Source organism: Oryx dammah, unplaced genomic scaffold, assembly GCF_014754425.2.
Source record: "Oryx dammah isolate SB20612 unplaced genomic scaffold, SCBI_Odam_1.1 HiC_scaffold_29, whole genome shotgun sequence".
Taxonomy (NCBI): Eukaryota; Metazoa; Chordata; class Mammalia; order Artiodactyla; family Bovidae; genus Oryx; species Oryx dammah.
In genome coordinates, this window is record NW_024070213.1 from 10,859,275 (window position 1) to 10,882,004 (window position 22,730).

Below are 22,730 nucleotides of genomic sequence, written 5' to 3' on the forward strand. Positions count from 1 at the left end.
CCCCTCCATTCAACCCTGTTAATACGTATTAATTAATAACTCTTGGTGAACACTCATGTGGAATCAGATATGCGTCAAAATCAAGTTTGAAAAACCATGATAAAAAAGCAGGAAGGCAGGACCACAGTTAAAACTTGTTTTGCATGTCTAAAATGTTTCAGAAAAGAAACATATTCCTAAAACAATCATTATTATTGCAAATCACCTGTCCTAAAAGCTTAGCCGAATAAGATACAGAGTAAATATTGAGTAACTGATGTGGTAACGAGCACCTTTTCTCTACAAAACAGGTTGGACTCAACCACATGTATCCTTCAACGGAACTCAGCTACAGGGATACAGGACAGCATAAGTAAATTCACCATTTGGGAAAGGAAAAAAAAAAAAAAAACTGAGAATGGTACCTAACCAATCGGAGTAAAAGGATTTCAAAGTCCCTAACGGTCTATTATCAAGCGAAGCAAATTCCACAAAGGTTTAAATATTTGCAATTTACGGTGTTTAAGTTTATCCAGCTGAATATGTGAGGTATCAACAGTTCACTATCAACACAAACACTTGCTTAGTTTTCTGGGTGACTGAAGAAAAAAAAAGAAGGTACTAGAAGGGTGTGGCAACTCATCCAAGGTCACACAACAAGTCAGGGCATAGACCAGCATTCTGGTTTGGACCAAATCTCCCGGGGAAATCGCACTGACAGTTTCGCAGGACTTGTTCGTTTTGCTCCAAGTAGTAAAGAAAAGAAAAAAAAAAAAAAGGAAGGAGTGGGGGGACCGTCTGTTTCGCTTAAAACTTGCAGAGACAGCGAGCTGGCCCCGCGAGGAACGGCGCTCGTGCTGGCAGCGGGCAAACTCCGCAGGGCGGCGGCCAGGGCCCAGGACCTGCGGGCAAGCCTAGGCCTGGAAAGTTCGAGCACGAAGGAAAAACACTCAGGGACGCCCTGGGATGGTGGGAGAAAGACCAAAGGGAGAGACCACCTAGCGCGAACCGTGTGTCTCCACCGGTGGGAAAACTGAACATGTGAAATAATAGTAACAGCAAATGACAGCGGCGTCGGAGCCGCCGGGAGAGGGACCGGGAACCTCAGGGAGAAGCCGCGACCCGGCTAGCGGTCGGGAGCCAGGACTCAAGCCCCGCGCACGCACCCCTCGCCCGAGGCCCACCCTCGCCCAGGCAAGTCGGCGGGGCAGCGGGTTGGCCTCGGCGCCCTCAGCTTCTCACTCCTTCGTCTCCCGCGTCGGCCTTCGGACACCTCCGGCGGCGCTGGGAGAGGGCCCGGCGCGGCCTGCCCGCGACCCTACTCCCCTCACCTGGCTCAGGCCCCTGCAACCCGAAGAGGTGAAAGAGGCGGCGGCAGGTGCTGCACACACGAACCCGCGGTGGCAGCGGCGGCTCCGACCCGCTGCCCTAATCTACCGCCGCCGCCATGTTGGCGGGTGAGGTCACCCCGGCGTGCTTCCGTCACCGCCGGCGTTGGGGCGGGGCGCGGGCGCGCCGCAAGGGGGCGGATCCGCCCTCCGGAGCGGAAGTCTGGACCACGGAGGTTTGGTGGTGGAGGCCCCCCCCACAACCCGCCTTCTCGCAGACATGACCCGGAAGGACCACCCTCTCCTGACCTACTCTCCACTCGGAGAGCAGCTCTATGGTTCTGCCGCCGGCGGCGGCCGCGGGCCGCTGAGAAGGAGGCGGACTGGGATGGGCCCACCGTCGTGGCTGCGGAGGCGGGCAAAGCCTGCGGGAGCGGCTGCAGGCGCAGCGTGTGTGTAGGCGAGCCGGCTGACGGAGCGTCGGGTCTGGGAGCACCGGCCAGGAGCACTGAGGATCTGGGTCTCGAGGGTGCGGAGTGGATGCGGGGCAGTGGGGGCGGCTCAGCGCCGCAAGGAAGGCGCGCTTTGGCACCCGCCCCGCGAGGGAATCTAAGGGAGCCACGGTGTCTACACGCCTGACGGCCCGGAGGAGGGGCCGAAGGATAGAAGGCCTTTGGGCAGTGTCCCTGCTAGTGCGGTCCGCGGGTTCTTTCTAGGGGGCGATGAAGATGTCTTTCGGTTGATTGTAGTGGTGGTTGAGCAGCTCTGGATACTCTTGAAGCCATTTAATTGTATTCAGTTGTAGACTTCAAAAAGATGAAGTGTATGTGAAGTATAAATCTCAATAAAGCTGTGAAAAAAGAAGTGATGAAAACCTGAATTATGGGAGGATGAGTCGCGGAATCCGAAAGAGGGTTGGAGTTAGTGTCCTAGGAGGCTTTGGGCCGGCGTGATTGAGGACTTGGGCGGTGCCTTGGCAGTGAAATCGGATAGGTTTGCCCTGAGTCGAAGAAGCAAGACCTAAAAATGTATACATACTTTGTGATTCCATTTAGATGAATTTCAGGAACAGGCAGAATTAATCAATGGTTAATTGATTTAAAAGAAATCATCACTGTTGCCTCAGAGTGTGGGATTGACTAGAAAAGAGCTTTCAGTAGGGTGATGAAAAGGGTCTTTATAGTATGGTGGTCACACAGGTGTCAGGACTCATCTAATTGTACTTCATAAGTCTATGTGAGGTAGGAGATAGATGGGCTCCAGGTTTGACATTTACAACTGGCCTCCTATTTGCATTTCATGAGGCAGGCAGAAGTGGGCTTCAGATCACATACTTAAAGCTAGTCTCCTGTTTGTCTTCCCTGAGACAAGAGAGAGGTGGGCTCCAGTTGAGGAATTTACAATCAGCCTCCTGTTTGCCCTCCAAAATGGAAGTAACAACAGTCATAGCAATAGTCAAGGTAATAATATGGCAAGGACAAAGAAGGGCAAAACCCTGTTTGAGTAAAAGATTAAGAGAGCTCTGCCCCTCCTGTATTTTGGGGACAAGTGATACACCAGAAAGGCTCCTTGGGGTCAAAAGTCAAGGGATAATTCTAGGCCATAGTGAGTCTTGCTTCTCCCAGAAGCCTTCACTTTGAGATCAGTCTTGCCCAACGTGTGCGTGTGAATCCCAGGGGAGGGTCCTGAGACAAATCAACCTGAGGGGACAAACGAGATGATCAGCCTGAGGAAGACAAAGACCCAGAAAACTGCCACCTTATAAAGGATTTAAACTTAACCAAAGACATCATTCTCTCTCTCTGAGTTCCCCTGTGTGCCTTTCCCTGTGTACTTTTCTTTTCAATAAACTTTTTACCTTCTTCCTCGCCTGAATTCATTAACTAGTTAGTCCCTGTGGTCCAGTGGTTAGGACCTTTGTTTCTGCTCGCTGCTACTTACTGCTCCTGTGTCCGAAATCATATGCAGTTCATTCTATGTAAATTTAAAAAAAGTCATGTAAAATAATTCTGTGTAGTAGGTTGCCAATTTGATATATGGTTAGGTAAATTTTGGACTGTTTTTAGGTCTAGGATTTGTTTTCACCCCTTTTCTAAAAAGTTTTTGAATGTATACAAGAATAGCATATAGGCCAATGGAATTTAAAGGTCAGAATGGTCTTTCATTGCTTTGCAACAGAGACTGGTGGGGGAAGGGATAGTCTTTTCAGCAAACAGTGGTAAAATAATGTCATTCTTTTACAGAAATTAATCACAAGCAGTTCATGATTTTCAGAGGTTTGGGGGTTTTTTCCCAACAGATCTTAAGTGACACAGAGTCCTAGACTGTAGCCTGATGTGATTATAAAATCTAAACTCTTAATTGCATTCACTTTATTTATTCTTGTTCATCAGTTTATTGAAAGCCTACTGTCATCAGGCCGTGTGCTGGATGCGGGGAAAAACCATGACATCGTCTCAGTTGTGAAGCTGACACTTTCGTTGAAAAACCAGATAAAAACATAGAAATAAAAGGGGGGGGAGCTTATAATTGTGGTATATCCTGAACTAAACAAGGGACAGGAGTAGAAAGGTATGGGGAGAGGGTGTTGATGGAAAGCTCTCTCTAAGAAGGGGATGTTTTGAGACCTGAAGACTGATAAACAAGCCAAGGGGCAAGTGCAGGAAAAGATTTTCTCAAATGAAAAGCTTGAGAACAAACCAGTAAAGCTCTGAACTGATGAGAAGGGAAGAGGAGTGATAACATCAGTGAAGAGGCAGGGCCGGTTCAGGCAGCTCCCCAAGAGCATGTGGGAGCCACAGGAGTTTATAAATTGGGGAGTGGTTATAGGTCATTACTTTGTGCCATGCAGATGACTGGTTGGAAGGGGCACAAAAATGTAAGCACCTAAGTTAGACTTTCACTACTTTCTGCCATCATTTTTTTCTTTTTAAAATTAATTCCTCAACATTCAAAGACAGATGACCTTAGTTTCTCTGTTTGTGTGTCCTCCCCAGCAGACAAACTGAAGTCTGTCTATTCTGGTGACTCAATTTACAGATAAACCACAGACTGAGGCCTTAGCTTGGGAGCAGGTTAGACAAGGAGCATATCAACCATCTCTTAAGTGACTACCCTGAAAGGAATTTAGGTCAGCAATTTGGGTGAAGCCATAAGGTAAAGAACCCACCTGCCAATGCAGGAGACAAAAGAGACGTGGGTTCAACCCCTGGGTCGGGAAGATCCCCTGGAGGAGGAAATGACAACCGACTCCAGTATTGTTGCCTGGAAAATGCCATGGGCAGAGGAGCCTGGCAGGCTACAGTCCATAGGACCACAAAGAATCAGACAAGACAGCACATAAATAGGCTTATCTGGGAATGGAATTTTTGGAATTTGTCTGAAAAGCTGTTTTAATAAAACTTCTTTACAAGACCTAAGCTAATATAGGAGGAAATTGGATTTGGAAAACCACCAACTAGTTAATTTTTGGTGTGTTACTCCTAGTAACTTTCACTTCTGCTTCACTCTGTGAAATTTACCTGGTTCTTATGGGGAGGAGGGGAGCTGCACAATAGGGAATGTTAAGTGTATCTGTATCTTTTATTTAAAAAGAGAAGCCCTAAGGCAAATGTGACAAATACTGATTCTCAACTGGATGGTGGTACATGTACATTTGAATTATTCTTTGTACTTTTCTGTATTTTTTAATGTCTTAGAATAACAATAAATCATAAAAATCAGCACACTGTTTTCCAAAAATCAAAAGCACACTTATCTGGATAATGCCACATCTGTCCCAGACATTAACTTCATACGTGATGTACTTAGGAAATGGCAATCCACTCCAGTGTTCTTGCCTGGAGAATCCCAGGGACAGGGGAGCCTGGTGGGCTGCCCTCCATGGGGTTGCACAGGGTCAGACACGACTGAAGCAACTTAGCAGCAGCAGTAGCAGGGGTTTTGTTGTTGTTGTTGTTGTTTTTTATTTTTTTGATTGGTCTTGGTTGTGGCACTTGGGATTTTTTTTTTTAATTGCAGCATGTGGGATCTAGTTCACTTACCAGGGGTCAAACCCAGGCCCCCTTCATTAGGAGTGCAGAGTCTTAGTCACTGAACCACCATGGAAGTCCCAAGACATATATTAGTTTGCTATTCTCACTCCTCAGCACCACGTATTTACACAACATTGTAAAAATAAACAGGAGGACTTCCCTGGAGGTCCAGTGGTTAGGACTCCATGCTTCCACTACAGGGAGCACGGGTTCCATCCTGGTCAGGGAAGCTCTGCATGCTGCATGGTGTGGCCAAAAATAAAAAACGGGAAGAGGGATTGTAATCCGAATGAGTGAAGAGCATCTCATCCTGACCTAGCCTTGCATATCCTGCATTGGCACACAGAGTCTTTGCCACTAGTGCCACCTGGGAAGCTGTGCATGGAGCAACAAAGGTCCAGTACACCCAAAAATAAATTTAAAGTTTTTAATGAGAAAATGCAGAAAGAAAGGAAAATAGGCAAGATAAAATAACAATACTTCAGCCATTAAACAAAGTCAAGGACCTTTAGTTCTTTAAGAGCTATAGATAATATTCTGAGCTGTCCTTTGAGCTGTTGTGCAGACACTGAGACCCTCACCAGGTGGAAGAAGTTAACATTATGAGGCCCACAAGCACACTGACCCAAGTGCAGTTCAGTCACTCAGTCGAGTACGACTCTGCGACCCCCATGGACTGCAGCACGCCAGGCTTCCCTGTCCATCACCAATTCCCGGAGCTTACTCAAACTCATCTCCATTGAGTCAGTGATGCCATTCAACCATCTCACCTTCTGTCGTCCCCTTCTCCTCCTGCCTTCAATCCTTCCAGCATCAGGGTCTTTTCCAATGAGTTAGTTCTTTGCATCAGGTGGCCAAAGTATTGGAGCTTCAGCATCAGTCCTTCCATTGAATATTTAGGACTGACTTTGTTTGATCTCCTTGCAGTCCAAGGGACTCTCAAGAATCTTCTCCAACACCACAGTTCAAAAACATCAATTCTTTGGCACTCAGCTGTCTATATAGTCCAATGCTCACATCCATACATGACTACTGGAAAAACCACAGCTTTGACTAGACAGACCTTTGTCGGCACAGTAATGTCTCTGCTTTTTAATGTGCTGTCTAGGTTGGTCATAGCTTTTCTTCCAAGGAGCAAGCATGTTTTAATTTCATGGCTGCAGTCACTATCTGCAGTGATTTTGGAGCCCCCCAAAATTAAAGTCTCTCACTGTTTCCACTGTTTCTCCATCTATTTGCCATGGAGTGATGGGACCAGATGCCATGATCTTCCTTTTTTGAATGTTGAGTTTTAAGCCAACTTTTTCATTCTCATTCATTCTCATTTTGCTCTCCCTCTCTTTCACTTTCATCAAGAGGCCCTTTAGTTCTTCTTCACTTTCTGCCATAAGGGTGGTGTCATCTGCATATATCTGAGGTTATTGATATTTCTCCTGGCAATCTTGATTCCAGCTTATACTTCATTCAGCTTGGCATTTCGCGTGATGTTGTTATGCCCAAGTCACAAAATCTCCCAATGACCACAGGGAGCCAATATCTGATGCAAAAGCAAGAGAGTTTTTATTATCAAGCTCGAGCTGAGGCTCCGACCGATACCGACACAGCGGCTATAGGGAGGAGCCCCGAATCTTGGGTTACATTGCTTATATAGGGAATATTCAGGTAAAGGGGGATTTTCAGGCTGAAGGACATCTGATTGGTTACCTTCTTCTATAGGGTTGTGTGTTGATTCCTGATTGGCTTTTACTTTCAAGGTAAATCACAAGTTCCTGAACTCAGGAGGTTTAACCTGAGGGTCGGTTGGCTCGTGGGCAGTGGGGCAAGGTTGGGTAATACCCAAAGTCTAAGTCTTTTTGCCTGGAATTTACAAAATGGAGTTCTTTTACAAGATGGAGTAGCTTAGGCTCTCCAATGTACTCTGCATGTAAGTTAAATAATAAGCAGGGTGACAATATGCAGTCTTGACATACTCCTTTCCCAATTTGGAACCAGTCTGTTGTTTCATGTCCAATTCTAACTGACCCCGGACCAGTTAAAACCAGAAGGTTGAGAATGCTGACTTCCAATGCTTTCACCCAATCAGAACAATGTCCACGGGCTGATCACACGCTTCTCCTTGAACACTGTACGACTACTCACTACCCATTCCAGAGCAAGACAGTTTTGAAGGCATTAGCCTGCTGTGGCCCCCTCCTTTTCTGGCAAAGCAATAAAAACAGTTTTTTACTCCATGCAAAAAAAATAAACCCCACACTATCTCTGAGATTTAGTCTGGCACCAGTGAAGAGGTTGAATATCTGCAACAAGGGGAAGCTAAGGAAATTGATTAAGCCGAAGGCTTTTGTCCACATATCAGCGTTGGCTCATGAATTATATAATGTACCCCAGAAAGGCAAAAGGCCACTATTATGGGAACCAGTTTTTAGGGGCGCTCAATTTTCTGTAAATGTAAAGCTCCTCTGTGGGGGTGTGTGTTTATTAGTCGCTCAGTCGTGTCCGACTCTTTGCGATCCCACGGACTGTATAGCCCGCCAGGCTTCTCTGTCCATGGAATTCTCCAGGCAAGCATTCAGGGGTGGGTTGCCATTCCCTTCTCCAAAAAGCTCCTCTAAAAACCTGTTAATAAGTAAAATACTGACGCTTTTGCTTCCATTAGGGCTAGGACAGTAAAATAAGCTCTGGCTGGCAGAAATAAACGTTTTTAAAGAACACAGTCGACAATGCTCAGTAAACAGTCAGACGCCTAATGGAGAACCCTCTACCCGACCCCCAAGCCGGCTATTAGGGAAAAGCCCGTGAGGGGTCACGAGTCGGCGACGGGGGCGGGGCAGGACTTCCGGGTTGCTCTTTCCCCACTGGCTGGGCTGCCCGGCGTCCTGTGCAGGAACCGGAAGTCGAGCTCACAAAACCGAGGAGGCGGGGAGCTCCGCCGGCTTTCGTCTCCCGTTCGCCTGTCTCCGGTGTCAGGCCTGAGCTCCGGCCGGTCGTCCGCCGCCGCACGTCGCTTGCCGCCATGGCCCTCAGCGATGCCGACGTGCAGAAGCAGGTGAGCGCCAAGCTCGGCTCCGGGAGGCAGGCGGGCGCAACCCCGGCCTGGAGGGTCCCCGCGGCGGCCTCGTCGGCCAGGCCTCCCCGGTTCCTGGGGCCCGGCCTCAGCTGCCAGGCGTCGGCGGTGGGCGTGCCGCGGCGCTGTGCGGGTCGGGGCTGGCCCTGGGGTCGCGGCACTGGCTCCGCGCCTCGTCGTTCGCGGGGTGGGCGGGCGTTGAGCGTCCAGGCTCGGCCTTCGGGGAAGGATCCTCAGGCCACGGTTTTTAGGGAAGTCGGCCCCTTCTTTCTGAAATTTGTAGGAAAATCCTGACTAACGCTTACTCACTGTCTTGTGAGTCTTGTTACGCGAGGAATTCGGTGTTTCTTCCTTGGAAATTTCCATTTCCTCGGAAACGTCTTTGCTTTTATTCGTTATCTAATCAGCGCTCAGAAGGGCGGAGTGTCTCCTTTAAGTGCATCTTCGGCTGGTCACAGAAGGCGGCAAGAACAGCGTCTGTGGGGAAAGGTTAAGGCGTCTACACCAGGTGCCGTGAGCATCAGCCCGTGCGGCGTCTGAGCGTCGCTGTGGGAAAGGACGCGTTGCCCTCCACACTGCCTACTAGTGGTCACGCCCCGGCCCTCTCCCCCCTGATTAGGATAGAGCGAGAACTAAGGTTCCCCAGGAAGAATACCTTATAAAGGTAAAACCGTGGTGAAAACCAAAGGCATCTTTTGTTTCTGTAAAACGGTAAGAGTGAAGAAATGTATGGCCTGTACCCCTACACGCTCCTCGGGGTCTCCATCAGGGCGACGCCTGCGCTCCCCGTAATTTTCAGCAGTGACTGGGCTGAGCAACAAGCGCAGACCAGACGCGTAGAAATCCTGGGTGTCCAGATTCCTTACCCCTCTGTATTCAAGTATTTGTCCATGTTGCTTTTCCTGTCTGAGGAGTATGGTCATTTATTTCAGCAAATCTCTAAAGGAATCTGACTGCAAAAGGGTAAAACCGAGTAGATTTAGCAGGAAGAAGAAAAGTGTAATTTAAGGCAGATTTTTCTGTCTTAGGGGCGGAGTTAAATGTCCTGAAGCAGGTGACTTTCTCTTGTCGGAACTCCCAGAGGCACGGTGTGTTCCTGTTGACTGTAAACGGGCTTTTCTGATGGAGGTTAAAATGAATGTTTTGCTGTAGGCTGTGCTGATCTAGTCAGATCTAGTAGCAGAGGGTCCAGCAGGAGTGATAAAGGCAGATAATGCAGGTTTGCATCAGGGTTTACCTCTGGAGGCCAGTGTCTTTTAGCATTTATAAACTGTATTTATTTCCTATTAAAGAGTTTGTGGGGGTTTTTTTGGATTTGGACCATTTTCAAAGTCTATATTGGATTTGTTACAACATTGCAACATTACCTAAGAAGGGAAATGCACTTCAGTAAATGATTATTGAATGAATCAGAAAAGATATATTTTCTTGTCATTCAAAAATAAAATAACCTTTTCCTTCTTGTAGATTAAGCACATGATGGCTTTTATTGAACAAGAAGCCAATGAGAAAGCAGAAGAAATTGATGCAAAGGTGAGATTCTACTGTCTAGGTTAAAGAAGTTACCAGAGTTTTATAGGTTTTGCTTTCCTAATTAGTACTGAATAACATTGCTTAAGAGAGCAATTTTGAGTTGCATAGTATGTCTATACGTTATGCAAAATTGTTCTTTTCTCTAGGTGTAATCAAAATAGGCCAGAATATACCATTTAATACTTAATTTTCATGGTTTTTTTAATTTATTCTCTAGTAGTACAAATAAAGCCTATATTTCCCTGTGCTGTACACTATATCCTTGTTGCATGTTTAATATTGTTTTGATGACCATCTGAGTGCTGCAGTTTCTTGTATAACTAGTTTCCTTATTTCTCTCTGGGACAAATATTAGCACTATGTTTCAGCTGCCAATTGCATTTTTATTTTAAAGTAGTCTTATCTCATATGACGCCATCACCTGTACTTACTTCATGTGATAGGTGTAATAATAAGCTGTTAGGCATTTATTTTAGAACATGAAGGTTCCGGTAGCTGTGCAAAACATTAAATATGTGAATGAGCAACTTTAGCTAACTTCCAAAGTCATACTTTCTTACTGCCTGAAAATCATAGACAGTTGACACACTGAGATAGCCTTTGTAAAAAGTGACTACTCAAAAAAAAAAAAAATTTACTTCAGATTAAAAAAAGAAAGTGACTACTCAATAATTAACACTAAAAAAACTAATAAATCAAATTTATATAGTTTATCATTTTAAAAGGACTATTAGATTTTGAACGACAAGGAAAGAATACTATTTTTATTTTTTTATTTTATAAGGGAAGACACTTAGACTTAGATTACTTGACCAAATATTTTAGACAGTAACTCAGATCTTCTGACTCCAAATTCTGTATCTTTTTCATATACAGAATCTTCTGACTATGTATTTTGTAAATTTGTTTGTGGGTACTATTATCCTTGATTAAATATTTACTCTTTGGCTTCATTTATGATAAAAATCACTGATCTTTCCTTTTGAACAAAAGGAATGAGGAGTAATCTTTGAAGATGAGTCATAACACTTTTTCATTTTAGATACAGAATAAAGTGAATTTAAGCAAATGCCCTGGTCACCAGCAGCTTAAAATAAAATCGTCAAATCTGTATAATGAAATAATAATAATTAATTTCTTGGTAGGCAGAAGAAGAGTTCAACATTGAGAAAGGTCGTCTTGTGCAAACCCAAAGACTGAAGATTATGGAATATTATGAGAAGAAAGAAAAGCAGATTGAGCAGCAGAAGAAAATGTGAGCTTTGAAAATCACTGGGCTGAGGGTCCAGCAGGTGCACTGGGGTCAGCAGATACGGGTTCTGGTTTTATCTGGACCACTCACTGCTTATCTAACCTCTGTCACATTGCTTAACTTCCCTTTCCTCACTTGGGAACATGGAAGCCTCACTGGATTACTGAAAGATACAGTTGAAATAACTGATAGTCTTGCCACTCGGTAAGCACTCAATAAATATTTTGTAGTATTTGAGAATAGGTGGGTATAAAGCACTGCATATATTTCAAGGAGTTCTGTTTGGGTCCATACAGAGAAAGGTATTTGTGTATCTGGGGAAGGGTGTACATTTTTTTCTCTGCAGTTCTAGTGATGATACTTTTCCATGCCTTTTGCAGTCAGATGTCCAATTTGATGAATCAAGCGAGGCTCAAAGTCCTCAGAGCGAGAGATGACCTTATCACAGTGAGTAATTAGTCCCTTTAGTTATAGTATTATAAAATGTTTGTCTGTTACCGAGAATTCACTAGTTCATATTGGATTAAGGACTTGATTAATGATTTTCAGAGAGAAAACCTTTGGTTAGCAAATCACTACATTAGATATTGTAATAAATAAAGAAATGAATAAGATATGTGTCCCATTTTCAAGGACTCACTGCTCTGACAACATATAGACTCTTCTGGGTCACATGACTCATGATGGAGGACCGTAGAGTGTCTGAGGGTGATGGGGACTTGAGGCTGGAAAGCTTGAATGGAGTAACATAGGGGCCCTGAGTGCACGTGAGGAACCTTTGAGTGCTTTCAGTAGAAGGGTGTTGAAGTTTTCATTTTATGAAGAATATCATATATAGGATTCATGATATAAGTTCTTAAGTATATAGACTAAATTTAACAGGGAAGAGGTTAGACACAGAACCATCTGAAGAGTGTTGTCATCCAAAGGACAGGGCAGAAAGATACACTTAGGTCAGGCAGCCTGAAGGAATTTGAATTAATTCAGAAACCAGGGACTTCCCTGTTGGTCCAGTGGTTAGGTCTCTGGACTTCCACTGCAGGGGGCACGGGTTCAATCTCCTATCGGGGAGCTGAGAACCTGCAAACCGCATGGCATGACCAAAAAAGGGAAATTCAGAAACCAGTCACGGAGGCCTCTGTATGCACTGTCACTCATATTGTTGTCTCGGAGGCCCTAGATTTCTTAACAAATGGAGAGATAAGTTAGGTAAATATTGGGAAGGAAGAAACTTACTGTTGTGATGCTACGATTATATACTAAAAAAATACAACACCCGAAAAACACTAAGAACTAGTGATTAGTTCAAATGGTGACTGGCTACAAAGAGAAGATACAGAAATTGATAGTTTTCCACATGCCGGCAGTAACTAATTAGGAATAAATGTCAATGAATATGCCCAATGTGGAAAAGCTGTGAAACTGGAAATATAAAACTTGAAACACAGATATCTTAAGATGTTGGTCTTGTCACATGACTAGTGTGATGGCAGCAAGGACTGAGTGGGTTGTCAGTGTTGATGCATTTTGTAGGAGGACACTCTGGACGTTGGCTGTAGGTTGATCTTCCGCCGCCTCCTTTAAGACTGATACAAAATCCTGAATTTCAGGCCTGGCTGCCTAGAAGAGTGGTGGTTCCATTAATGAAATAGGAAGTCAGGAGAGCGGACTCTTTTAAGAACAACAATCAGATCACTTTGGACCTATTTAGAGGGGCCAGGAAGCTTCCCGATGGAAATGTCTGCCAGGGTGTCTCAAGTGCAAGGACCCACTATAACATAACAGCAGAAACTAGCAGAATCCTCTAACATATAGCAGAAGCTAACACAACATTGTGAACACAAGTATTCTCCAGTAGAGAAAAAAGTAACTCCCTTAACACCTATTATGGACCCCAGAGTAGCCAGGGGCTTCCCTGGTGGCTCAGACTGTAAAAGAATCCGCCTGCAATGTGGGAGACCTGGGTTCAATCCCTGGGTTGGGAAGATCCCCTGGAGGAGGGCCTGGCAACCCACTCCAGTATTCTTGCCCCGAGAATTCCCCATGGACACAGGAGCCTGGCGGGCTATAGTCCATGGAGTCGCAAAGAGTCGGACACGACCAAGCACAGCAGCACAAACTAGCCAGAGCTGATCTGCTTCTTAAACTCTTAAACACAGATGTCTTTCTGCTTTCAGTGCCAACTTGATCTTTTAGTTTTCACTCGCCTGTTTTCATTTCCTAGTTAGCTAGGTTTGCTTGAGGGAGGCAGCTGTGTGGGCTGCAGGGTTTTCTGTGGCTCAGTCCTCTAGGAGTCGAGATGAAAGACTGTGTCTGCACTACAGCCTTTTGAGGGTGACCATGAAGAATTGAGTTAGTCATAGCTTGGAGATGGAATTGGAGAGAGCAGCAGGAACCAAAGCCAGGAATTGACAACACGAGCAGGAAATGGAATTGTCCGGAAGAGCAGGGAATATAGGAGCTGAGGCTGGAGACAGACACCAGGGTTTGGTTAGACTTGATGCCTACTCAGGAGTGTGGAATGTATCCTTTGATCTTTTCTCTTAACTCTTAATAGGCATGGAAATCTCATGGAGGGCCTTGTAAAATACAAACTCCAGGCCCCATTTTCCAGAGATTTTGGTGTCCTCATTGGGCATAAACAGCCCAGAGTAATATTGTTGCAGGGCGTCTAAAGGAGCGTGCTGAGAAGTACTGCTGTAGGATAATGTTTGTGTTGGAGAAAGAGAACTGGTGATGTAGGGAGAGAAAATGAGGTTATGGCGTCACTTGGATCTGAAGGTCAAAAAGCAGAGAAGCCTAGACCAAATGGCAGCAGTGGTCATTAAGAGAAGGCCAGGGCCTCGTCCACAGATTCTTAAAGATTGGAGTCTGTAGGACTTGGTGACTGCAGGTTGTGAGGAGTCGAAAAAGACTTAAGGTTTTCTTACCAGGTAAGGCACCTGGATAGGTGATGGTAAATACAGGAGGAACAGCAGGTGGAGAATGTGATGAATCTTGGCATTTGAATGGCTTCAGAAGACCAGGTGAGTTTAGGAGAGAGGTTGGGGCTGGCATATAGACGGCTCTCAAGCCCAATCTGTGTGTGTGGATGAGCTCATCACCATTGTGGGTGTAGAATTCCACTGTCAGGCAACAACCTGAGAAGCCTCAAGCTTAACAGCCAGGAAAACAAGACGTTGCTAAGGACGCATGGGGAAAGCAGTCATGTGGGAGGAGAATAAGAAGCCAGGGACAGAACTCTTTATTTTTTATTTTGTTGAACTGTTAGCATTTTGATAGATAGCAAATGCAGTTATTCTGTAACATGCAACGTTTCAGAACACAATGTGAGCTTTTGTTTTGCTGATTAGAATTTTGTGAAAATAAATGTTGCTCTAATTTAGTTGTTCTAAAGCACTTGTTTCCTTAGGCCTTTGCAGCCTAACATTGTGCCATTGGGTACTTTTCGGTTTAGCAAACCCCAGTAACGAACCCCAACTATGAGATGATGGGGAGCAGGGCAACATGTCCATGTTTCAGTGCATTTTGCTCTTTTAAAACCTTTATTTTTCAGCTTGCGCGTAGGATCAAACTGTTGAAGGCAGGGGATTTGTCAAGCAGTTGGCTAGAAAAGGATGGGGACAACAGATGGAAGGACATGGAAGCAAGTGCTTCGTCCTTTGGTTATTCTTCTCTACTGGTGACCTTGTCCCTCTGCCTGCCCGGATGCTTTCCAGTGTTAGAGTCCATTTTTGGGGATCTCTGTGAGGTGTGAGTTTCTGTTTCACCACTGTCTGCTGTTTGGTGGGTACGTTTTTTAGCTTCTTTGAACCTTTCATTTCTAATAGAATGGGGAAAGCACACGCCTAAAGGTTCATGTAGGAAGAGTGCCTGTATAGTGCCTCATGCAGAACAGGTAACTGACAGTTTTCTCCTGTCACTCCCTAAATCTCACACCTTGTAAGGTACTGTTACTGTTGTTGGGAGATAAAGAACACAAGTAACCTTTAAAAATTCTGATTTGTTGGTCCCTGAAGTAGAGATTTCCGGTGCTGTGATTGAAGGCCAGCTGACTGTTCACACCTGGAAGGACCAAGGAAACATGGTTCTGTCGTCGTCATCATAATCAGGTTTTAGTTTCTTGATTTCTAGGAGCATAGTCCTAAATTTTCAGGAACCTAGAGGCAGGTTCAGGTGGACAAGTCTCAAAAAAAAATACTGATCTGTAGGCTGAGAGGTAAAGACAGTAACTTAAACCTCTCTCCATGAGGCGTCAAGCTACAGCCAGAAGTTGAGTTTAGAATCAGTATCACTGGAGTATGGATGGCTAGTAACATTGCTGCTCATGACTTACCGTCCTCACCTGTAGGGCACATCTGTTCAGTGGGCAAGAATGCTCTAGATAGGGGACAATACAATTTCAGTTAGATTTTAGCTTTCTTATCTGGAGTTCAGTTTTTTCCAACTTCCTATGCCCTTGCTTGTAGTTGTGGGCGGTGTTAAGACTGAATTACCCATTTCCAGATTTTTCATAGTGGGTTATTATAAATGCCTGCACTGCTTTTTTAGAGGTTGACTTGAGTCTCATAATGTAAGGCTGTCTCCAAACTCCCCTTTCCTCCCTTACCTGCTTGACCAGTGTGGATGGTCAATTCTAGCATAAAGAAACGTGCTTGAGGGATCTCTTGGTAAGGAGGGGCTGAAGTTTCTTTCAGCCAGATGTTGTATAACACAAATGCTGTAAATCTTTGTGCCATAAGCTTCCTAGATTATGAAGGCTTAAAATGCTTGGCAGTGGTTCCTGGAAAGTGGTGGGGTCAAGGGTGACTCTCAGAACCACTTCCTTCTGTCTACCCTCACTTCCCAAATTCTGATTGGTCTCTAGGTGAGCATGTACCTTCCCTCCCCTCTTTAAATCCCCCCCAATCATTCTAGAGATTGTGTTCAGTAGAGTAGATTTGTGGAAAACTTTCTGGGATGCAATGATCCTGACAGTGTTGGGTGGAGAGCAGTGGAACTGAGGGGTATTACCTATGCCTGGGTCCACTTTTAGTCAGTAAACCAATGCACGCTTATCACTTACAGAGTACTTTCCAGTGTGTTCTTTGCAACCATGTGAGATTTCTGTTTCTGTTAAAGAAGTGCTCGTTACAGATGATTAGAAAATACAAACTGAACACAAAATTGAAATCATTGATAGTCCAGCCTCCTTCAAGGCGAACATTGATGACACTTTGTTCAGAGACTCTTTTTTTCCTAAATGAAAACAGAGCCCTCTTACATGGCTGTCCTACTGCTGAACTTGCTTTTCCAGTCTGTGTCTCATCTTTCTGTGTCAGACAGTAGGGCTCTTCTAGAGCTTTGTTTCCCTGAGAGCTGAGCTAGTGCTTCTGTGTGTCTGTCCTTAGCACAGCATCTGCTTTACGGTACACCTCAGAGAACATTTGTGGAGGGAAAATCCAGCCACCAAGTGAGGCCTGATTGGACACAAGCTGGGGCCAGTCCCAGGTGGGTTCTGAGCTGGATACCCAGGTGCTTGGACAACTTTTTGTTTTCCACCCTTTGTAGGACCTACTGAATGAAGCAAAACAGAGACTCAGCAAAGTGGTAAAAGATACAACCAGGTACCAAGTGCTGCTGGATGGACTAGTCCTCCAGGTAAGTCTGCAGGTCAGATGTGCCACAGATGGCCACGCACCTGCAGAACTGACGGTGTGAGAAGCCAGCTGTGCCCCTCCTGTGTCGTCTTGTGAACACACAGCTCCTGCGTGTTCTCATCTTGGCTCTTTGCCTTGTCAAGGAGGAAATGCTTTGGAGGATGGTGGTATCTTGCAGGTTTAATGAGACTGATACCTTTTTACTGGTTCTCTGTAATCCTCAACTATAAACCTTCCTAATTTTATTTCACCACTGAAATGCTTGTTTTAGGTATTGAGGTTTAGACCACGGGCTGTATAAACTGTGTTTCCTGCTCAGCTGTTTAAATAACAGTATTTGTCCTCGACCTAGTTGTATTTTGTTCCCATCCCTAGAGCATTGTGTATATTTATCTGGTTTGTGACACCAGAGTCTTTCCATGTTATTGTGCTGTGTAGGCCCTCTTTAGGGGAACTTAGGACTTTTCCCCCAACTCTGAGAGAATTATAAAGACATTCTGTTTGCTGTTGCTTTATTTTATAGTTTTTGCTGATTGCATCTGTTTGTGCTTTAATAGGGTTTGTACCAGTTGCTGGAGCCCCGGATGATCGTTCGCTGCAGGAAACAGGATTTCCCTCTGGTGAAGGTAAAGTTTGAAAAAATCCTTTTTCTTTTTAAAGATCAATGTGTTGGGTATGAAATGACAGCTCAGCTATGAAGACTGGAAGAGTCTTAACTCATTGGAGATTCTGACTTCAGTGTACCCAAGCCTCTGATTTACTTTCTCAAAGAAATCAAGCTGCCGGCTGTGTTAACACCCTCCTCCCTTCCTGGAGACCTTGTAATAGCATGATCTGAAAATTCAGTAAGAACGGTACCTACTGGATTGGAGCCGAGGACAGGCAAGGCCACAAAGAACTGGCATACTCCCAGCGCAGCAGGGCTCAGTGCTGACTCAGTACTGTCCTACACCTGGAGGAGGGCAGGAGGTGCCAGCGAAGGGACAGCACAGCATCGCTGCCCGGGGCCTGTGTGGGGTTTCTCTTTTAGGGGAGGGGACCTTGGCCCCAGGGAGGACCAAGGCCATGACAGGCACACGGGGCAGCAGAAGGGTAGACACCCCCCCCGCCCACCAGCTCTGATTATGTGCCAGCTATTCAGTTCAGGTCGTCCTTCCCTATAGCTTGCGGTCAGGCAAGGCTGAGAGAGCTTAGTCCCTTAGTGACTACATTTTTAACACACACACAGTTTGTGGTTGCCCCAAGTCACTTGTCTCCTAGGAAAGCAAACTGCCAGGTGGGGAACTGTGTTCATTCTTATCTCCACTGTAAACTAACGAGCTGTGCCAGGGACCCGGAGCCCGGCCTGGGCCGCCCACCTAGATGTGGGGCGGTGCCCCTTGGTGGGCGTCGCTGTGAAGCTGCTGGGGCTGGGTGCTGCCAGAGTGGCATCCGCTCTCCGCGGTGGCACTGTCTGAGATCTGAGGAATAGGAAGAGTTCAGGGTATGTGTACATCTGTGCAGCTGGTAATAGGATCAGACAAAGACCAGGGCTCCGTCCTGATGTTGTTAATGTCTTGCTGGAGCCTATACCTGGTGCTCCCTTCAGTCAGGTTAGAAGCTCTTCCATCTACCCTATACCCCTTCCCCCAGCTCACTCCTTTTTAAAATGTGGTAAAAAGTGCACTAAATTTACCGTTGTTCCCAGTTTTAAGCATACAGTTCTGTGCTTTAAGTACATTCGCTGTTCTGCAACTGTCCCCACCATCCTTCTCCAGAACTTTCCATCTTCCAAACTGAGCAGCATCTCCATGAGCCCCGGCAGCCCCATCCTGCCCCTGTAGGATCTGTGTCCCGTGGCTCCTCTAGTGCCTCTGTGAGAGGAGGCATACAAAGCCTGTCCTTTGGTGATGGGCTTACTTCACTTGGCATATTGTCTTCAAGGTTCATTGATAGCATAGCCAGAGTTGGAATTTCCTCTTTTAAGGCTGAATCTATGGACCACATTTTATTTACTCGTTTGTGTTTATAGACTAGACACCTGGGTGGTTTCTACCATTTGACTGTTAAAAATAAGTAGGAATAACTTTGCTTGTATAGATTGTTGGTTTTGAGGGTAACTCTTCTGTGTGTGTGGTCAAGTTGCTTATTCGTGTCTGATTCTTTGTGACTCCATGGACTGTAGCCTGTCAGGCTCCTCTGTTCATGAAATTATCCTGGCACGAATACTGAGTGGGTTGCTATTTCCTCTTCCAGGGGATATTCCCAACCCAGGGATCGAACCCACATCTCCTGTGATTCCTGCATAGTTTTTGATGACACCTCTGTGTTTTTTTGTTTTTCCAGGCTGCAGTGCAAAAAGCAATCCCTGTGTACAAAGTCGCAACCAAAAGAGACGTTGATGTCCAGATTGATCAGGAGGCCTACCTGCCCGAGGAAATGTAAGGAGCGCTTCTGCTTTTACCATGCCAGGGCTCTGGCTGCGTGAACAGCCACATGCTGGACCTTCCTCTAGTCCGCTGGGCTCAGCGTGCTGGAGGGCAGTGTAACCCCACTCATCTGTGCCTCCTGTCAACACCTGTTGGTCTCCTGCGAATCAGCTTCTTGTGGTTCATCCTGCCAAGAAGCAGAACAGATTTTGTACCCAGAGCTTGAAGCTCGGTCCATGTGTGACTAGATGCTGAGAAAGGGGATGGCTCCTTCTGGCCAGGAAAGTAGTCATGTCTGGCTGGGGGACTCCTGTGGTGTGGACTGTGCATCTGTGGGGCTTCTATTGACGACTGGGTGCAGTAGGGTTGGCCACAGGAGCTCCTGGCCGGGGAGACCAGGGCACTGTTCCCTGGTAGCTTTCCAGCTCTTGGCAGCTGCCATGAGGTAACGTCTATGCAGAGCTGACCCAGGGCTCAGGATCCAAAGCCACTCTGCTGATGGGTAATTAGCGGCAGGCGGAGATTGAACCGACAAGCAGTTTGAGGTCTGGTAAATAGCAGGTTCCAGTCAGGGCCACTGTTCCCGGTGTTTTGAGTCTGGACACTTAGAAAAGTCAGACAGTACATACCCTGGATGGTGCAGCATCTACTTCAGGATTAAGCAGAGACGCTTCACCCCTGAGGGGTTTGCTGACAGCTGACTGGAGCCTGGATCAGATGAGGACTGGGGCTGTTGATTGGCAAATGGGGACAAAATTGCCCTTTTTGTTCTATAAGGGAGGGACAAGGTGTTGGAATTAACAAAGTGAAATTGGCACATAGTCACTTGGGATGAGTTACAGTTTCAAATTGATCGTGTATGTTTATTGGCCTCTACTCAAGAGGAAGAAGGTAACTGCACCACGGGTCTGTATTCCTTAGATCTGTACACATGGTTCTTTGCTGTGTTCTTTGTAGAGCCGGCGGTGTTGAGGTCTATAACGGGGACCGCAAGATCAAGGTGTCTAATACACTCGAAAGTCGCCTGGACCTCATAGCCCAGCAGGTAAGTGTGGGGGCACTTCTGTTGGTTGGCCTGTGGTTACTTTGAGGTGATGCAGAAAACGTGGTGTTGGTTGGTCTTTGAGATTTGTCGCTCTTTGTACGTTTTTGGATGTTTTCTTGAATGGAGGTTTGGACACTTAGTGTCATTTGCTGAGGTGACACCATGTATATAAGGGTGGGCTTGGGGATAGAACAAGGGCTTTGTCTGTCTAGGATCTCACTACATGTGAGATGGATCAGGCAGTGCTTAAGAGATGCTTTACTGCAGAGCCGCTTAACAAAGGCTCTAGAACCCTGCACGCATGCAGGAGTGACAGGAATCAAGTCACTTGTTAGAGGAATGGCTGCAGGGCACCAGGCTCGTGTTTGCAGAAAGCGGTGAGGAAAGTTGAGTTGTCCCAGATGTGGGGCCTGCCTTAGGGGTGCAGTCTGTGGGTAAATTTGTAAAACTAGGTGAACTGAAAATTTCCTTGCCAAGGCTGCGTTGACCACACGTGGATGGCAGCCGCTGTCCTGAGGTTGGGCCCTTGGGGTTTTCCAGTTGGCACTGGACTCCGCAGCACAGGCTGGGTACTCTGTCTGTTGAGAGCTCATCACTTCTGCCCATGTCAGAACATGATGGAAGCCCCGGGTGGTGGTGACTTCTGTCACTTCTCTTTATCCCCATTACGCAGCGGCCTAAAGCCCACAGGTGTGATTGTCACGTCTCTCTCGGCCTCTGCTGGGATAAGTGCTTGGCCCTGTGGCTGAGGTGGGTCCGTGCCAGGCCGCACTGCCTCACAGAAGTTCTCCACTCTTCACAGATGATGCCCGAAGTGCGGGGAGCCTTGTTTGGTGCAAATGCCAACAGGAAGTTTTTGGACTAAGCCAGCAGGAGGTGCGTGACACGGACGCTCCTGATATTGGAAGAAACGAGATGGCCTGTATTGCTTCCTCCTTGCTGTCCCTTGCCCTTGTCTGTCAGTGGATGCTCCTCTGTAGCTGACGTTCTCCGACTGATGGGTAATGACGGGAATCTCGGTTAGTACGTTAGGAAACCTTCCTCTAGCTTGTCTCAAAGCAGCACAAAGTCCCGCCGTTTTGTAGTGCGGTCGCAGGGCCAGGTGTGGGGTCATGCGTGCCCCGCACCTCCCGCTGTCCTGGGCTCCACCGTCCAGCCTAAGTGCATGTGGGCCTCATCCCTTCCGGCAGCAGCAGCTTCTCGCCTACGTGTTTGGACCTAGAAGTGTCTGTAAATGTGATTTAAGGTCTATTCCATGAATCTGCTCTATTTATTAAAACACAACGAGGAGGTGGATGTCGTTGTGGTTTATTACACAAGGGCTACGACTTCTACTGGGAGATCCGGAATGCAGGTGCCACAGCCGGCAGTGTTGGACCGCCGACGGCTTCCTCCCTCTTCCTCTGCTTCTCCTTTTTACCCAGCTCTCAGCCCGAGGCACCCTCCTAGCCCAAAACCCTCCACGAGGGGCTCTGGAGGGGCTGACAGCTTGATTAAGGGCGGTGTATTAGATTTGGTAGCATCAGAGAAGGTGGCGGTGCGGACCTGGGGGGAGGAGCTGCTGTGTGTTTGGTGCATCAAGACTTAAAACCCTGTGCGACCTGCAGATAAGGTGTCTGTTCTCCACCCTCAGGATGACCTGAGTTGCCTCAAGTGTAGCTTTGTCCTGAGTGGACGCAGCTGGGAAGACACGTGGTCTCCTCACAGCCTTCACGTCACACAGGGCTCCACGGGTGGAGGGTGTGGGGCCGGGGGACCCCCAGCCTTGGGACGGCTGTCGTGGTCCTCTTGAACTAAAATACAATCCTGCTTTTCCCCACATCGGTGCTAGGATGAACTAAGTTATTTACTCAGAATTAACAACAGCAAATCCTCAAACTGACTCAGTTGAGATGCAGTGACGACCCTGTCTGTTCAGGTGGCAGGCTCCTGAGCACTGGGGGCCTGGCCCCCCAGGGATGGGCCTGAGAGGGAGCGGGCAGGGTGCAAGGAGGGCAAGTGGCAACCGTGACGGCTGCTCACACCCAGTGCTCCCTGACGCCCCGGGCGACCCTGAAGAATGGGGCTGCGACCAGTGCCCTTCAGGAAGGCCAACCTGAGGGCAGGGTTCCGCCGCCCCCCACCCGTGCCCCCTCCTCACTCCTGGGTGGGGGCTGTGCCACCAGCACCGAGGGACCCTTATCTGCACAGTCGCTGATGCCGCTGTAGCTGTTCTCTGCAGCCTATGTTTGGATTTGAGTTTCCAAAGCTACATCGAAAGATAGTCACTAAAGAGTCTGCCCGCCCTTTTGTCAACACAACATCCCAGATTCCTTGTATAAACCACCCCGTAGGGTCTGTCACGGGGAGTCCTTCCCCTCTTGGGACCTCCTTTACAAAATGACCACACTGAGGGCCCAGTTCGGGGAGGAGGGCAGAGTGGCCCTGAGACAGGAGACCCCTCTGCCC

At 46.9% G+C, this 22,730-nt stretch overlaps 2 protein-coding genes across 11 annotated transcripts in view; one reads left to right on the forward strand and one right to left on the reverse strand.

Moving 5' to 3' along the window:
* BCL2L13 (BCL2 like 13) overlaps positions 1-1,465 on the reverse strand; it is a 48,280-nt gene extending 46,815 nt beyond the window's left edge. For 4 of the 10 annotated variants that reach the window (XR_005719749.1, XR_005719748.1, XM_040233641.1 and 1 more), the window contains exon 1: positions 1,311-1,454. The gene's annotated coding sequence lies outside the window, so the exon portion shown is untranslated. Of the gene's footprint in view, positions 1-1,310 lie in introns of all 10 variants that reach the window. The other 6 variants (XM_040233636.1, XM_040233633.1, XM_040233631.1 and 3 more) reach the window with 5 other exon arrangements.
* A 6,712-nt stretch (positions 1,466-8,177) lies between these two features.
* Positions 8,178-21,572, forward strand: ATP6V1E1 (ATPase H+ transporting V1 subunit E1). The gene is made up of 9 exons (XM_040233645.1): positions 8,178-8,387; positions 9,873-9,938; positions 11,084-11,193; positions 11,571-11,637; positions 16,741-16,830; positions 17,387-17,455; positions 19,155-19,249; positions 20,195-20,282; positions 21,085-21,572. The coding sequence occupies exons 1-9, from the start codon at positions 8,355-8,357 to the stop codon at positions 21,145-21,147; spliced, it is 681 nt and encodes a 226-aa protein (XP_040089579.1). The 5' UTR covers positions 8,178-8,354; the 3' UTR covers positions 21,148-21,572.
* Positions 21,573-22,730: the final 1,158 nt, after the last annotated feature.